The sequence below is a fragment of the Gobio gobio genome (assembly GCF_949357685.1).
Source record: "Gobio gobio genome assembly, chromosome: 8".
In the NCBI taxonomy this organism is placed as follows: domain Eukaryota; kingdom Metazoa; phylum Chordata; class Actinopteri; order Cypriniformes; family Gobionidae; genus Gobio; species Gobio gobio.
The window spans coordinates 51,866,408-51,886,043 of NC_137114.1; the positions used below are offsets into that span (position 1 = coordinate 51,866,408).

The 19,636-nt window shown below is 37.0% G+C and overlaps 1 protein-coding gene across 2 annotated transcripts in view; it reads right to left on the reverse strand.

The window, feature by feature from the left end:
* Positions 1 to 19,636, reverse strand: part of gria4a (glutamate receptor, ionotropic, AMPA 4a) — a 205,340-nt gene that overhangs the window by 74,547 nt on the left and 111,157 nt on the right. For both annotated transcript variants that reach the window (XM_079822838.1, XM_079822837.1), the window contains exon 11: positions 3,876 to 4,249. In XM_079822838.1, coding sequence (XP_079678964.1) covers positions 3,876 to 4,249 — 374 coding nt within the window. The remainder of the gene's footprint in view (positions 1 to 3,875; positions 4,250 to 19,636) is intronic.

The window sequence follows — 19,636 nt, forward strand, 5'->3', positions numbered from 1 at the left end:
TACTTCCCCTCATGTCGTTGGACACCCGTCAGACCTCCGTTCATCTTCAGACACAAATGAAGATATTTTAGTGTAAATCTGATGGCTCTGAAATGCCTCCATTGGCTCAATGGCACGGTTCACTCTCAAGACCCTTAAAAGACACTAAAGACGTCGTTACAAAGTCCATCTCACTACAGTGGTTCTACAATAACTTTATGAATCGGCGACAATAGTTTTTGTGCGCAAAAAAACCCTAAATAACGACTTATATAGTGATGACGATTTCAAAACACGATTTGAGTCGACTAGAGCTAAAAACAATTCAGGTGACTAAAATACAACTAAAACTAAGTGGCATTTTAGTCAAAAGACTATGACCAAAACTACATCTAAATTTGCTGTCAAAATGAACGTGAACATGTGACCAAGAGAGGATTGATACACCACAGTGTGACCTTTTAGCTGAATTAAAGGTAGGTAGGGTTGCCACCCGTCCCGTGAAATACGGTATCTCCCCGTATTTACAGGCAAAATGATGCATCCCGTATCAAATCAATACTGGATGCGATTTGTCCCGTATTTTACACAGGTCCACACATAGTTCAATAAACACAAAAGGATTTGCTCATTGCTTGCACTATGCTCATTATATATAGAAAAAAGGTCATTGTATATGTACAGGTGCCATGACTAAATGATCAATGTTGGGTTTTTTTTTGCATGTATGTTGATTAGGAGCATTTACATGTGGCTTTTTGTCTGAGGGAGAATTAAGGGAACTTTTGTTGGCCTCTAAGGACTCTTATTGTGATGGGTCGACCATTAAAGGGGAAGGGCGGCCATTTTAAATAAGGGGTGTTTGGTGAGGTGTTTTTTTTGGCTAACATATCTTGTCAGAGTAAAAGTAATTGAGACTTATCTCTGGGGAATAGATATTTTGTGTAGTAGACCCTGGAGCTGTTTCATATGTGCCCGCTCTGGACTAGGATATATATTTTGGATTATACTCTGGAGACTTTTTACAGCTGAAGATTCGCTATTTTTTGTGGGTCTCTGAACCAGCGGATTTATTCCTTGTCTATTTTTTTGTGAACATTGTTTTTTCATCAGGACTTTACACTTCGTACCTACCACCAAGCAAAAAATGACTGTTGAGTATCATCTTTTTATTTTTTATTTTTTGTTTACCTGGACTAAGAGCTCTTGTGTTGTGGGCAACGAGCCTACTCATTAACTTGTTCTATATGGACTCATTTATTTGAGTATGTAAAGAGAGTCCGCAGATTGTATTATGTTTGCAAGTGTCTAAGCTGATTTCTATTTTCGATCCAGTTTTTTGGGGGTCATTGATGTGGTTGAAATCACGCTGGTTTTTGTGTATTACATTTTTGGCAAATTAGTAAAGGAAAACAATAGTCAGACTCCCCTTGTGATAATGATTCAACCCTTCTTGTAAAGAGTTGCAGTTGTTATAATACTAATAGCAAATATAAAGAACTCAATTTCACAACAAGTAGTAGAGAAGCTCATTTGCGCGTGATTGCGTTTTAGCGGCTTTGTTGAGTCTCAAGAAATTTTATTGGTACTTGGTATATGAACACCCAAAAAAATTGGGCACAGGATTTGAAAAGTCTAAGTGGTCGTAAAAAAAATAGTCACACTCAGGACCTTCGGGTCAAAAATGACCCCCATAGGAAATGAATGGGAAATTGGCAAAAATATGAAAATACAGAGTTTTTTTGTGCATACAATCTAGAAATCAGCCAGGATGCAGAAAAAAAAGACTCAACAGTGAAGGGGTGAATCTCTAAAACATCAAGAGTGAAAAACAGACAAAAAAACTCACACACACACACACACACTTATACACACAAAAACACACGCACACACAAATGAACGCGTGTCATTCCAAAAGCTAATTTTGGGAAATGTGTGAAATAAAAGCAATTATTCATCAATGTAAGAAATAAAGTGCACAGCAATGAAAGCATGAGACTGTAAGCCATCAAGGTTGCAAAATAGACACGCACACAAACACACACACATAGGGGAAATATGAGACTGGTGAAACTGTAACAGAGAAATGTGAAAATATGTGAAACAAAATCAATGAATCAAATAAAACAATGGGTAACAAAATGCTTTCCATTTGTTCTCTTTATAATGCAACGTTCAGGTTTGAATGTATTATAAAGTAAAACCGGCACTTTAGATTACCATTTAAACCAACCAAACAAACAAAAAAACTTGACATAAATAGTCTTTGAGAACCTGTTATTATATATTAAAATCAACAACCTGAGAAAAATTGGCAAATATGTGCAAAAATCACTAGAATTCACAAGCCTTTCTACAGAGAGCTGTAGATCCACTATAGTGGTAAAAATGTGCTATTGCGTGATAAAAATGCTCAATGTGTCCACCGGATGGCACCGATCTTATTTTAAAAATTGCTTTCATGAGGCCTAGGCTTGACTCTAAAATGAAATACAGCTTTAATAATAATACTAAAAAAAAAATTATATATATATATATATACTGTATATATACATTTTCTATTATATTCAATGGGAAAAAATGGGTCATAATTATTGCATAAATATTAATTATAAATCATAAAATTATCTCAAAACACCAAAAAAGAAAAGAAAAAATATTATTGAACAAAAATATATTTAATTGATTTTACAAAAAATATTTTTTATCTTAATCCCACCCTCCGGGTCATTTTTGACCCGAAAGTCCTGAGTGTGACCCATAACTGAAGAACCCCAGAGGGTTAAACACGTCGAGCTCGCGTCCACCGTTTGAACGCAAGAGGATCTCCAGATTTAGAGCTGAATAGAAAAAAAAGTATCAATGGCTCTGTCCAGTAACTCATGATGAACCTCAGGCCAACGGCACACTTTGCAGAGAAGCATTTTGCAGACTTAAAGGGTTAGTTCACCCAAAAATGAAAATTCTGTCATTAATTACTCACCCTCATGTCGTTAGACACCCGCCAGACCTCCGTTCATCTTCAGACACAAATGAAGATATTTTAGTGTAAAGCTGATGCTGAGAAAGGCTTCAGATAGGCCTCCATTGGCATTCAGTACATTTACACTCACAAGACCCATAAAAGGCACTAAAACGTCGTTACAAAGTCCATCTCACCACAGTGGCTCTACAATAATTTTACGATGCGACGACAATAGTTTTTGTGCGCAAAAAGAAATCAAAATAACGCCTTTATCCAACTTGTTCTTGTCTTCCGTGTGTGTCTCCACGACGCATGCGCGAGAATATGACGCAGATCCGGCGTTCGGACACATGACCCAGAAGCGATTTGTTTACGAGCAGAGGAAGACGCGCGTATCTCAGCTGTTGATCTACATTGATCGTGCTTTAGGTCTCGGCGTAGTTCTCAAAATGGGGCTTAAGTGTGCATTTCATGGATTCCCGAACGCCGGATCTGCGTCATATTCTCGCGCATGCGTCGTGGAGGCACACACGGAAGACAAGAACAAGCTGGATAAAGGTGTTATTTAGATTTTTTTGCGCACAAAAACTATTGTCGTCGCATCGTAAAATTATTGTAGAGCCACTGTGGTGAGATGGACTTTGTAACGACGTTTTAAGTGCCTTTTCTAGGTCTTGTGAGTGTAAATGTACTGAATGCTGAACGGGTCTGACGGGTGTCCAACGACATGAGGGTGAGTAATTAATGACAGAATTTTCATTTTTTGGGTGAACTAACCCTTTAAAGCGTCTGGGTGTCGTGAATGGGCGTCCCTTAAGGTAGGGTAGGCGATTTCAGAGCGTCTCCAAAGCCACGCCTCCTTCAAAACCCGTGAAACTTAAGCACATCACATTGCAATAGCGATGAACGTAGACGACTTGCGTGAACTGACCTGGGGGTGAAGTCGCAGCCCTGCTGCATGAAGGCGCCCAGAGAGAACCAGAGACTGTTGAAGATGCCGAACTCGTTGGGGGGCTGGTCGCTGGGCGGACCGTCGGAGCCTTCCTCGGGCTCCTCAGTGTGCCACTCGTACGGGCTGAAGCGGCTGACCAGGAAGAGCACCACGCTCACGCCGATGTAGGCGAACACGATGCACATCCAGATCTCGTAGGCCAGCGGGTCCAGGAAGGAGAAGACGCCGGGTTTGGACTTCTGCGGCTTCTTGATCATGATGGAGATGCCCAGACTCATGAAGGGCTTGGAGAAATCGATCACCTCCTCCCGGACCAGAGTGATTGTTAAAGGGGCCACAGCGATTTCCGCTTTCTGCGGGAGAAGGAAAACGGTCAGACGTTTCCATTCAGATTTATTCAGCGAGGTCGTGTCTGAGTACTCTGTGCTGGCGTAACTGGAGACGGTCAGTGTTTGTTGTATATTTAATCCTTAAAGGGTTAGTTCACCCAAAAATGAAAATTCTGTCATTAATTCCTCACCCTCATGTCGTTGGACACCCGTCAGACCTCCGTTCATCTTCAGACACAAATGAAGATATTTTAGTGTAAATCTGATGCCTCTGAAAGGCCTCCATTGGCTCAATGGCACTTTACACTCTCAAGACCCTTAAAAGGCACTAAAGACGTCGTTACAAAGTCCATCTCACTACAGTGGCTCTACAATAACTTTATGAAGCGACGAGAATAGTTTTTGTGCGCAAAAAAACCCGAAAAACGACTTATATAGTGATGAAGATTTCAAAACACGGCCTCATGAAGCTTGGAAGTGTTATGAATCAGTGAGTCGATTCATGATTCGGATCGTGTGTCAAACCGCCAAACTGCTGAAATTTGGTGATTCAAACTGCTGAATCGACTCACTGATTCATAACGCTTCGAAGCTTCATGAGGCCATGTTTTGAAAACATCATAAAAACTATTGTCGCCGATTCATAAAGTTATTGTAGAACCACTGTAGTGAGATGGACTTTGTAATGACGTCTTTAGTGTCTTTTAAGGGTCTTGAGAGTGTAAAGTGCCATTGAGCCAATGGAGGCCTTTCAGAGCATCAGATTTACACTAAAATATCTTCATTTGTGTCTGAAGATGAACGGAGGTCTGACGGGTGTCCAACGACATGAGGGTCAGTAATTAATGACAGAATTTTCATTTTTGGGTGAACTAACCCTTTAATCGTCTCTTGGGCTCCAGCTGACCCCACTGGTGTTCCCTTCATCTCAGGGCCATGAGACTCTGTGACTTTTCCTAAATAATCTATCTAAACATGCACAAAAAATCTGGGCTTGATTTGGTTGTTCTAAAGGTGTGTAAAAAAAAAATTACCGTTTAAGTCCCTCGGGTCAGATTGACCCCACATTGAAAATGAATGAAAAAAAAAAAAATAATTCACTTTTTTTGTCAAAAAAAATTACCTAAATCCAGTATAAATCTGAAAATTTCTACATTTATATCAAGATCTGGTCCTAGAGCATAAACACAAAGTAGAACGAACTTTCTATCTCATACACACACACAAACGTACACACACACACACACACAAACACACACATGTGTGTGACTGCAACAGAGAGTATTTTTATTGAAATTGGCAAATAAAATCAACAAAACTGGCATAAATCTGAAAGATTTTCATACATAAATGAAGGACTAATACTAGAGCACAAATGCAAAATGGAACAAGCATGTTCACTCACTCACACACACACACACACACACCCACACAAACACACAAACACACACACACACACACACACACACACACACACACAAACACACACACACACACACACACACACACAAACACACACACACACACACACACACACACACACACACACACACACACATACACACATACACACAAACACACACACACACATACACACACATACACACACACACACACACACACACACACACACACATACACACACACACACACACACACACACACACACACACACACACACACACACACACATACACACATACACACAAACACACACACACAAACACAGGTGTCTTGAGCATTTTTTTGATTTTGGCAATGAATGGGAAAATATAAAAAATGCTTTTTTTTCACTTTGTTTGTAAACTAAATCCAGTATAAATCTGAAAATGTCTACATTTATATCAAGATCTGGTCCTAGAGCATAAACACAAAGTGGAACGAACTTTCTGTCTCATACACACACGCACACACGTGCACACACACACACACACACACACACACACACACACACACACACACACACACACACACACACACACACACACACACGTGTGTGACTGCAACAGAGAGCATTTTTATAGAAACTGGCAAATAAAATCAACAAAACTGGCATAAATCTGAAAAAATCCCATACATGAATGAAGGACAAATACTAGAGCACAAATGCAACATGGACCAATCATGAGAAAGAGAGGGAAAAGGGCAAATAAAAGAAAGATGAAAGGCAGCTTAACTTTTGCATAACTTCCCTATGGACCTCTAGTGGATAATGTGGTCATTGCACTCTCTTTCTCTTTAACTATAATTCCTAAAGTTTTTCCACAAACCTACAGATGGCGGTATTCTATCCCTAACACAGAGCAATGTCCAAAAACTATTTGTATTTATTTAAGATCATCATTCAAATGATTTTTTCATTAAAAAAATAATTTTTAATGAGCCAATTTATGACATAGTTAAGTATTTGTGCAGTAAATAGGTAAAAAAACTACCAAATACCCACAAAAACACAGCATAAATGTATAGTTGAGAAGTAAATAAAAAAATGTATATATAGTTTTCCATGTAAAAAATGTATATTTCCTTATGCAATCGCTCTGTAAAAGTTTGGGGTCTATCTGACCCCAAGAGACTCAAACGTAAACCCTACTTGAGGGACGATTAAGGGTTAAGTGATGGTTCAGGCAAAAATTTAATTCTGCCATTGTGTACATTGTTTATAAGGGTTTTCTATTTTAATATACTTTAAACTATTATTTATTCCTGTGATCAAAGCTGAATTATCATCATTACTCCAGTCTTCAGTGTCACATGACCCTTCACTAATCATTCTCATGTACTGGGGGTGAGTAAATGATGGGCTAATTTTCAGTTTTGGGTGAACTTTCCCTTTAATGTCATTACTGGGACTCGATTCTTTCTGGTGAAATCACAAAACACAAAATATACAATCATTGAACATTGATTTTAATGATGAAAAAAACCTTGGACGGATTAGAACCTGTAACCTTCGACACGGTTTACAAAAACTCCACCTCCAGACCAGTAGGGAAATTCATATGTTAATGGATCTATGGATGTATTTATTCACTAACGGGAAGAATCTCGAGACTAACGATATATTTGACGCAAATTAATACAAATATTATTTGCAAATAGTCCCAAAATGATTATTTCTCAACTAGAATTAGACCTAGAGTTTTGTTTCTTTATGCTTTATAAAAATACAAAAATGTCATTCTGTCATTGTTTACTCGCCCTCATGTCGCCTCAGAACATATTTAGAAGAATATTTAGAAGAATATCGACTGTATTTGAAAGTCATAAAGGCTTACAATGAGATGAGGGCGAGTAAATGTTGACTAAACATTCACTTTTGGGTGAACTATCCGTTTAAACACACCTATTTAATATATATCCAGTACCGGTCAAAAGTTTGGAAACATTACTGTCTCTTCTGCTCATCAAGGCTACATCTATTTGAAAACAATGAAATATTATCACAATTTAAAATAAGGGTTTTCCATTTAAATATACTTTAAGGTGTAACTTATTCCTGTGATCTAAAGCTGAATTTATCATCATTACGCCAGTCTTCAGTGTCACATGATCCTTCACTAATCATTCAAATGTACTGTAAATCATTCTACTGTACTTTTACTGTATATCTTTTTATAGATATTACACCTTTTAATCATATATACTCACACACACAACCAGTCAAAAGTTTGAGAATGGTAAGATTTTTTTAATGTTTTTAAAGAAGTCTCTTCTGCTCGCCAAGGCTGCATTTATGTTATTAAAATACAAAAAAAACTGTAATAATATTTCACAATATTACTCTGTAAAATAAGTGTTGTCTATGTGAATATATAGTAAAGTGTAATTTATATCCTGTGATCAAAGCTGAGTTTATCATCATTACTCCAGTCTTCAGTGTCACATGATCCTTCTCATATGAGGATTTGATGCTCGAGAAACATTTATGATTATTATCAATGTTGAAAACTGTTTTTCAGGATTATTTAAGGAATAGAAAGTTCAAAAGAACAGCATTTAATTTAATTTGATCAAGACACATTTATGATTATTATAAATGTTGGAAACAGCTCTGCTTCATAATATTTTTTTGGGAATCTGTGATGGTTTTTTCAGGATTCGTTGATGAATAAAAATGTAAAAGAACTACATTTATTCAAAGTAGAAATCTTTTCTAACAATATAAATCTTTACTATCACTTTTTTATCAATCTTACACATCATTTGCTGAATAAAAAGTATACTTTTTTTTTTTTTAAAGAAAGAAACTAAATGACTGACCCCAAACTTTTGAATGACCGTGTGTAATGTTACAGAACATTTCTATTTTAAATAAATCCTGTTCTTTTTAACTTTTATATTCATCCAATAATCCTAAAAATGTATCAATGTATCAGTGTTGTTGAAAAAATATTTTGATAATTAATAATAATCATAAATGTGTTGAGCATCAGATCCTCATCTGAGAATGTGAAGGATCATGTGACACTGAAGACTGGAGTAATGATGATAAATTCAGCTTTGATCACAGGAATAAATTATATTTTAAAGTAAATTAAAATAGAAAACCCTTATTTGAAATTGTAATATTTCACAAAATAAAAGTTTTTTCTTTATTTTTGATCAAATAAATGTAGGCTTGATAAGCAGAAGAGACCACACACACACACACACACACACACACACACACACACACACACACACACACACCACACACACACACACACACACACACACACACACACACCCTACCCAACACTGTGTGTGTAGTTTTCTAGTGTTGTATTTATTTCAAATAAAAAATACAGTAGTGATATTGTGAAATATTATTCAAGTTTAAAATGCTTTAATATATTTTGTATATATATATATTGTGTGTGTGTGTGTGTGTGTGTGTGTGTGTGTGTGTGTGTGTGTGTGTGTGTGTGTGTGTGTGTGTGTGTGTGTGTGTGTGTGTGTGTGTGTGTGTGTGTGTGTGTGTGTGTGTGTATATTAGGGCTGTCAAAAGATTAATCGCGATTAATCACATCCAAAATAAAAGTTTGTGTTTACATAATATATGTGTGTGTACTCTGTTAATTATTATGTATATATAAATACACACACATTCATGTATATATTTAAGAAATATTTGCATGTATGTAGGCCTACTGTATATACATTTATATAATTTATATTATATATAAATATAAATATTTTATATATAAATATAATTAATTTTTCTTAAATATATACATGCTTGTGTGTTTTTATATATAAATAATAATTAACACAGTACACACACATATATTATGTAAACAAAAACTTTTATTTTGGATGAGATTAATCGTGATTAATCTTTTGACAGCCCTAATATATATATATATATCCCTTCAGAAATAAATGTTATCACAATGATCAATGTTGACCGTTTTTTTTTGCTTAATATACATTTTTCAGGATTATTTTATGAATAAAAAGTTCAAAAGAACACTGTAACTTTTGATCATTTTAAAATATTAATTTATTTTAAAAACATCTTAATGACTCCAGACTTTTAAACAGTAGTGTAAGTCTTAAAGGTACAGTACCAAAAACAGCTCAAGAGAAACCTTTTTTACGGGGACAAAATGCTTTAAAACTGTATAATATGAATCTTTTTTTTAATGTTTTGATATCGTAGAGAAATGAAGACCGCGATTTTCCCACTGACCCCGAGACACCAACTGATCTAAAGAGACACGTCTCCGTTTGACCCATTCATTTTTAAGGTCATCAGCACCTGAAGAATCCTGTATTGCGGTGAAGGCCTGGTTACATCAGCACTGAGGCCGAGGGAGATTGTGAAACGCAGACTGCTTTAAGTACCAGTTCAACACTGTGTACTGTGGCATCAGTGTGTCCAAACACACTCTTTACAGCCCGTTACTTTCCACCGCCTTTATTAAGGGCTCTAGATGATAAAACACCTTCCCTTTTTATATCACATTTACAGCAGTCAAGCAAAGGCCAGGATTCAAGCAGTTGTGAATAGAGATGGTTTATCAATGAACGGAGGCTCTTGGGCATCAGAGGGACTTGCGTACCGTAATATTTACACTGGCTCAGTGGTTTAATACCAGCGAAAGGTCACCGAGGAAGTAGGGAATGTTTTGGCCCTCCTGTAGGAATACAAGAAGTGGTTTCGCTGCTAGATTTAATTAGAGGCCTCTAGCAACAGAGGGAGCGATCCTGAGTTACAGAGAGAGAGAGAGAGAGAGAGAGAGAGAGAGAGAGAGAGAGAGAGAGAGAGAGAGAGAGAGAGAGAGAGAAGGGGAGAGAGAGAGAGAGAGAGAGAGAGAGAGAGAGAGAGAGAGAGAGAGAGAGAGAGAGAGAGAGAGAGAGAGAGAGAGAGAGAGAGAGAGAGAGAGAGAGAGAGAGAGAGAGAGAGAGAGAGAGAGAGAGAGAGAGAGAGAGAGAGAGAGAGAGAGAGAGAGAGAGAGAGAGAGAGAGAAGGAGAGAGAGAGAGAGGTCGACATGCCCTGTAAAGCGTGACTCGGTTGTGTGTGTGTCATCCTCACTGCTGCTCCCACTGAATATGAGAGAGAGAGAGAGAGTGTGTGTGTGTGTGCGTTTTCAGCGGCCTTGGTTCTGAAAATGTATTTCCCGTTTATTTTCTTCGGCTGCGTTGCAAAAAAAATCTTCAATGAGGAGCTTTAAGCCTTGAACCAAACTCACTAGCTTTTAGATTAATCACAGCATGCTGGCAAAGCAAGAAGAAAAGAAACAAAAAGATGGATTTGAAAATCATCAATATTGCAAGTTTGTGTGTACCGGATTTTCATAATTTTTACCCCCCGCAGAAAACCAAACAAAAATCACTCATAAACTGAACAAAATGTTTTGTGTAAAATTTTAATGTTAACAACACTACTAATAACACTATTACTATACTTAAAAAAAAACATTATATTACTTATTTATTATATATGAATATATGGTATATTAAAATAAATATTCACCGATCAGGCATAACATTATAGTGAATAACACTGATGATCTCTTCATCACTATATTAGGCAGCAAGTGAACATTTTGTCCTGTGTTAGAAGCAGGAAAAATGGGCAAGCGTAAGGATTTGAGCGACAGGACTTAAAGGATCTGCTGCTAGCATCTTAGATACCACAGCACACCTTCAGGGAGTCCATGCCCCGACGGGTCAGCAAAAAGGGGGACCAACACAATCACAGTCATAATGTTATGCCTGATCGGTGTATATTTCAAGTTATTCAATGAGTAAATTCTACACTGTGTATCTATATATTCAAATTAGGGCAAGATTAATCGCGATTAATCGCATCCAAAATAAAAGTTTGTGTTTACATAATATATGTGTGTGTTCTGTTAATTATTATTTCTATATAAATACACACACATTCATGTATATATTTAAGAAATATTTGCATGTATATACATTTATATAATCTATATATAAATATAAATGTTTTATATATAAAAATAATATTTTTTTCTTAAATATATACATGAATGTGTGTGTATTTATATATAAATAATAATTAACAGAGTACACACGCATATATTATGTAAACACAAACTTTTATTTTGGATGCGATTAATCGCGATTAATCTTTTGACAGCCCTAATTCAAATACAATTATTGTATATTTTATATTGACATTAAAAAACGTATTTTGCTGAATTTATATCAAGTCTTCTTATCGGTTAAAAATGTATCCGCCTGCAGAAGTTTGTCTTGCCGTGTCCATTCAGCACTTTTTTTTATGCGATATCTCAAAACGCACATAAACATAGGCGGATGGAAACACAGCTATTGAGAGAAGCAGCTCATACGAGTTATTAGTTTGTGAATCCTTCAACACTGTTTGTTTCTGTGTGTGCGGCCAGAAAACACAATTACTTCACTGATGTGCTGTTTCTCAGTTCCAGACTCGGTACATGATCATATTCAGTGCAGACGGCCAGCGCTGTATACTTCTGTGGATTTTGCTGCTGAATGCAGTTTTATGAGGAAATTAATGAACTATTCCTCTCAATATTTGACGATGGTGTGATCAAAACAGTCTGGGTTTTTGGGTCATTTCTTATGCAAGTTTTTGAATAAATCTGGCTGGATGTGGTTTTGCTGCACATGCATATTCCCTGATATTATTATCCCTTTCCCAGTTGGGGCGGAGCATGGGAACGTCTGATTCGCTCCCCCATGTTAATTGATCATTCGCTGATTAGAGTTCATAAGCGCTCTGGGTTGTATTTTGAGGAGGTTCTCTCTGTGGGATAGTTTCTCCCCGGGGTGGCTCTTGAGCGGGATGTAACATCTTACTGACTCCTTTCTCATTTGTTTCTTATGCTTTTCTTACATCATGTAGCTTAAAGGGTTAGTTCACCCAAAAATGAGAATTCTGTCATTAATGACTGACCCTCATGTCGTTCGACACCCGTCAGACCTCCGTTCATCTTCAGACACAAATGAAGATATTTTAGTTGAAATCTGAAAGGCCTCCATTGGCTCAATGGCACTTTACACTCCCAAGACCCTTAAAAGGCACTAAAGACGTCGTTACAAAGTCCATCTCACTACAGTGGCTCTACAATAACTTTATGAAGTGACAAGAATAGTTTTTGTGCGCAAAAAAACCCTAAATAACGACTTATATAGTGATGACGATTTCAAAACACGGCCTCATGAAGCTTCGAAGCGTTATGAATCAGTGAGTCGAATCGCGTGTCAAACTGCTGAAATTTGACGATTCAAACTGCTGAATCGACTCACTGATTCATAACGCTTCGAAGCTTCATGATGCCGTGTTTTGAAATCGTCATCACTATATAAGTCGTTATTTAGGGGTTTTTTTGCGCACAAAAACTATTGTCGCCGATTCATAGTTATTGTAGAGCCACTGTAGTGAGATGGACTTTGTAACGACGTCTTTAGTGCCTTTTAAGGGTCTTGAGAGTGAACCGTGCCATTGAGCCAATGGAGGCCTTTCAGAGCCATCAGATTTACACTAAAATATCTTCATTTGTGTCTGATGATGAACGGAGGTCTGACAGGTGTCCAACGACATGAGGGTGAGGAATTAATGACAGAATTTTCAATTTTTGGGTGAACTAACCCTTTAACTCTAGGGGAGTCGGAAAATGAGCCTATTTTCAAAAAAAAAGTGTCGTGTTCCTTTAAGGGTTTTTATTTAGTTGACTGCACTGTGAAAATGAATTAATCTAAATGACTAAAGACAAAAAAAATGCTAACATGTTAACGGTTCAAAACTGATGCTATTTAAAATGCTTTATTTGGTAAATGACAACGGTTCTAAACTGTGTTTGATCTGCCAAATTGTTTTCATTTTATTGTATTACTCTAGAAACCACAGCTGACTGATTTTTGTACAGGCTGATTGCACATTATTCTTGCTAAATAAATAAACAATGGACATTAGCTGGAATTATTTGATTGGAAAAAAGCACACAATGAAAGACATGCTGTCAGTAAAAAAATTTGAAATATAGTTTAGTGGTCATTACACAGAAATATCTGCAGCAGTTGACCGAGCGAACGTCTAATAATGTCGTTTAACACCCTCTGCTCTCTCGTGAAAGGTTTATACGTTATCGTTAAATCTATAAATCTTTCTGCGGAGGTTTTGAATGCCATTTTTCCGCTCGCGCCCCTCTCGTCGAGCTCTTCTGAGAGTGTGTATTGGAGAGGAGCAGGTTGGTGGATGAGGGTGTTTAATGGGGCAGAAAGATGCGCATCTGTACTCTCCCTGAGCTCATTAACACTCGTCGGCAGGAGCATTTGCCTTTCGCTGTTGGAGTCGCAGCGAGATGTCAGAGAGGGGACGTACGAGTGACTGATTTTATGTACTTGCGCGCTGAATAATGGTGCTAATACTTCTGGCTGTGTTTGAAAGGGAAAACGCCTTGAGCTCTGACAGTATAAACCCTACGCTCAGATGAACAAACACACCTTATGTTCTGGCCAACCCGCAGACGCTCCTGCTCCAGGCTGAGGATTAACATGTTGAAATTAGACCGTGTGTACGGTTCACGGAAAACTATTTCTTTCTCGGCCTAATTTTCCTGTTTGGCGTTTTGTCTTGGTGGCGGAAAATGAAAGATGCAAATTGACATAGACAATTCGATTAAATAAGTGGTTGCCTGCAAACATAATCGAACTAATCGGCTTGAAATGCTTTACAACACTGGTTTTACTGGTTTTGCATCCGACTTCTAAGTGTTTTGAACTCATCTGATTTGCGTTAGGGCTGTGCAATATGGACAGAATAATCAAATTGTGATTTTATTTGCGATGATTGTAAATGTATTCAGTGCACAAGAAGTGCATAACAAAACATTTCACAATGAAATAACATTATCAACAACAGTATTAATAACTTGATAAACACAACTGACTTTAAAACAGACAACATAAATAAATTATAGTTAACTAACCTAAATTCCAGTCATAACAATCAATAAACTTCAAAACCGTTAAACTTATATACGGCTCCATATGGCGTAGTAAATGTGTTGTTGTTCACTAGTAACATTTGTTTAGTGAAAAAACTAAAATTGATTATTTTCTGAATATAATTTAAATATATTGCTTTGGAATTATATTCATTGTGAAATGTGAGAAATCTTAAATTAATTATTCATCATGCAAGTGGGAGGTAAAAAAAACTGAATATGACATAAAATAATTTACAAAAATTTGCTTTGGCATTAGTGGCAATATAAAAGCGAATTATTCAAGGGTGTAGTTTTGGTACAGTCTAGGGCTGCACGATTTGGGGAAAATATCTAATTGCGATTGTTCTGGTTAAAATTGCGATTTAAAATGCGATTTATTATTGTTTTTACTTTTTGAAATAATGAAAAATTAAATGTATATAACATTTTGTGTTCATATATTAATATGGCTAATAATAATTATGATTATTATTGCCAAATAAAAATAAGAAATATTACTATCACAATAACATTTTCATTATTAAAAATGTAAAATAGCATTTAAGAATAAATTTAACAGTATAATAATTATAATTTACAGAACTTATTTTTACAAAAAAAAATTATGGGTTATCTGTTAGTATGCAGACAGCTTATGACTAAAAATCATTAGAAAGGTCTAAGGATGTATTGTAAAAAAAATATATATATATTATAAAAATCTGTGCTTTTTGTGATATCAATTTCTTAAAGTCTTTGTCTTTAATATGAAATATGAGCCTCTTATGCATCCACTGTAGGAGAAAAAAACTCCTGTACATTGAAGAAAAACATATGGATTGTCATATAAATTTATTTAGAAGTATTTATTATTTATATTTTTTTCTTATTTTCTACCCAAAAGTTTAATTCAAACTGGAAGCTAGAGGGCGCCCTCGAGCAGAAACTCCACAGACACCTCAGAGAAGTCATCGTTTTCAGGAAATCCCTAATGTGAAGCTAAGCTCGCGCTGTAGGCTGAATAAAACGAAGATAGAAACGCTTTGACTGATTAATAATAAACATGAAGATAATACTTTTGCGACAAGATATGGTGTACCTTCTCTGGTATTTTCATAATAATAAAGTATGCAGTGCTGATTGATATTCTGTGATAAGGAGCCACATCAGCTCGACTGACGATATGAAATGAGTTAAAACATGTTATTAAACGTATTTTGTTGGACAACAGGTTTATGAACGCTTCACAATACTTGTTTGTGAAGATGTTTGACGCGTGTTGCTTTTTCATAAGCGACTCAAACTTTCAGCGTTCACTGACCACAGATCAGCTCTTCACTGACACGCTGGGCATTTATTTATTTCATTAAAATCACAGCCTTTGCGCTTTCATAATCGCGCATAAGCCATATCTCGATTGCAGTTTGACTCTAGTAGCAGCCCTAGTACAGCCTATGGTTTAAACATTAGAATATTGGTATTAGATGGCAAAAAAAATGAATGAGTTTCACAAACAGAAACTGAAGACAGGCTGAATGAAGACCCTCTGCCAGTAGGTGGCGCTTATAAAACCCGGTAACCTCAGAAAACAAAGCAGTGCTGAGCTTATAAAACACTGTACACGGAGGGAAGAAGAAAAGAGAATGACATCAACTCTTTTCTCAAGGCAGTCATTTCCCTTCAGAGATACATTAATAGAATTCATTCCTACTTCAATTCATATAGACTGATTTCCCTCAGCCATCGCTTGTAAAGGTTGTAAAACCTCTCACTTCTTTCCATAAAGAAACCTGCACTGCATTCGGTGTCTGTGTGAGACCGTTGCTTACTTTCTGTTGCTTAAGTCAAACTAACTTTACATAAAAAAGTTTTTTTTTTTGGCAAGATAGGAACGGCTCGCGCAAATCTCATCCCCCTTTTGGAGCGCGCTGGTGAACGCGCGCAGAGTATGCTACGTTGATTCGTGCGCCACTAATAGACTAAAAAAAAAACTTTCTCCTCCTCTTTCCCTCCCCTGTGCTACACTGAGAAATGTACACAGACTAAGTATTTCAGGCACTTGTTGCGCTCACTCGACTCTTCACGACCAATCGCTTATTGTACCCCCAAGTTGTAAGTCGCTTTGGATAAAAGCGTCTGCTAAATGCATAAATGTAATAGACCGGGCTTCAGCCATGTTGCGCTGATAATCTTTTCAGTTCGTACAGGACACTTAACGCTTATAAAAGCTCCGAACGCATCGAGACAGAGCGACACACGTCATAATCTGAAGGCCACGCCCACCGGGGGGAAAACAATCAAACCGTCTCCATTGACTTTGTATTGCGTGAAGCGCCTCCTTGTCATTTTTGACTTATAACAAAACACAGAACAATGTCTAAAAGCTGATATGTGACAAGGTGTACAGCAAACAAGCTAATGAACACAAAACCAAAAACCCAGAAGTTTTTATAATCCGTTGACCCAAAAAACGAGCGTTTAAGGACAAAAAAGTGGATACAGGCCATTGAGAACTACACCCACTGGAGGGAAACGTCATCAGAGACAGGAAATATCACATATAAAACTGACATTTGGATATTTGACTTAACAGTGACACAATGTTTACTGCACACATAGGCATACTGAGGCATACTGAGTGTCAGGATCCCAAAATTGACCCACTTTTGTCTCCTTAAACGCTCGTTTTTTGGGTCGACAGCTTATAAAAACATATTTCTGTGTTTTTTAGCTTGTTTGCTGTACACTGTCACATATCAGCTTTAAGACATTCTGTTTTTTGTTATAAGTCAGAAATGACAAGGAGGGGCTTCACGCAATACAAAGTCAATGGAGAGCGTTGAATTGCGCCCCGGTGTGGGCGTGGCCTAAATACGCTCTGTCTCTATGGTGCATATCATTCATTAATAGCCTAATTCACTCTCCACCATATTTCTCATGCTGTGTCCGCTGCGGTGCTCTGATTGGGTAACATCTTAAGCATGCGCACAAGAACATTGTAGCATTCTGAATTCAAATATAAATAAATAAATAAAATCGCAGCCTATGAGCGGTTTAGAAATTGCATGTGCTCAAATCGTGATTGTTTTGCGATTGCGATTAATTGCACAGCCCTGATTTTGCGCTTGACCAAATAGACTTTACAAGTCTCCAACATGCACCCTTAAGTAATTCCAACTCAATTTTCCTCGTAAACGCAACTAAAATGTGTAGCAGAAACATAATTCAACTGAGCCGGAATTCTCCTTACCCCCCCAGTAAGTAGATTGTACACAGTAAAATTAAGTTGTGACAAAATGTTCATTTGAATATATAATAGTTATCAAGCAGCAAACATTCTCGAAACAACAACTGTCACGTCTGACGTAGACAACACTGTTATAAAATGACCCTAAAACAGTGCTGGAAGTGGGGCGGTACTCATCGGTACTAGGGATGCCACAATTCTCAATATAATATTGAGCCGTTCGGTACGGCTTTCACGGTTCAATACGCGCTTGTGAATTGCGTTTTTTTCAATTTGGCATTTAATTAATTATTTTTCTACAAATTCTATCATTTGCCTCCATCCCAATATACTGAACAACGCGACATACATTCACATCACACGTTAGTGGTAGAGTTATACTCACGGAACACTAGAGTTATTCACAATCACGAAAGTTCATTATTTACATGCGTTTTAAAGCCTTGCCGGCTCATTTGTGTGCGCGGTTTAAACATGCGCTTCTCCGAGCGCGCGCACTAAACGCCTGTCAAACACGTGATTACTGAACTAAGTAGTCGTCTTACTGCGCTAATACTGTCAAATACACACAAGGTTAACATAAACACAGTTGGTTATGTCTAAAGTGAAAGTAAAATCGCAACCGTGTCTGTATATTAGATGCACACAGGTCTTAAATTGACAGTAGCGCAGTAGTGAACACGCGGTCCTTAAAGGGACAGTTCACCTCTAAAATTATGTCATTATTTACTCACTCTAATATTGTTCCAAACCTGTATTAATTTCTCATTTTTGAGTGAACTATCCATTAAATGTTAAAGGGGCTATATGCGTTTTTCTGACATTTAAACTCGCGACTGACACCTGTGGCCAAAAAACAGAACTGCTCTCATTTTCTGCTCGCTCTCGCAGCGGTGGTGACGTCACATCCGCAGACAGCGCGGGAAAAGACGACCCGCCAGAAAATAGGAAAAATAGGATACAGGCTTATATGTGCACCCACTGTGAGCGGACAAGGTGTCAGTATGCTCATCAGGAGATGTTTGAGTCATAAATGGTCAAATAAAAAGGCTAATGTTACGTTTATTTTGGGGAAAAAGTTGCATATAGCCCCTTTAATACAACAACAAAAGACAAAGAGAAAATCACTCACTGCTCTTGACTGAAAAACTAATACAGTAGCTTTAATAAGAATCAATGTATATTTATAGTGAAGTCTATGTAGTGTTTTATTTTCACATTTATTCATTAAATTTCATACTTAAATGCTGCTGTACTGCTCTGAGCTGCCAGTGTAAATCTTTATATATATTTATTTTATATTATACAATACACTAGGAATGTGTACAAGTTTTTTTTTTTTTTAAGTAAAGTTTAAAGTTTAAGTAAGGTTTTTCAATTATTTTAAGTAAAATAAAGAAAGAGAATTGCAAAAAAAAATAGTATTTTTTCTCCTTAACCTCTGTTAACCTCTTAACCTCTTAACCTTAACCTGTTAACCTCTTAACCGCTGTTCCTGTCGCCTAAGAATAGAATAACAAAAAACTGATGTGACAAACCATCGGAACCGAACTGAAAACCGTGGTTAAACACCGAGGTATGTATTGAACCGTGGACTAACTGTATTGTTGCATCCCTAATCGGTACGCTGTACCGGCACCTCTACATTTACTCTTAAGCGTACCTGCACCTTTTCTTGCGTACCGCTACTTCTCGCCTTTATAACGGACGCCCAAATGTTTAGTTAAATG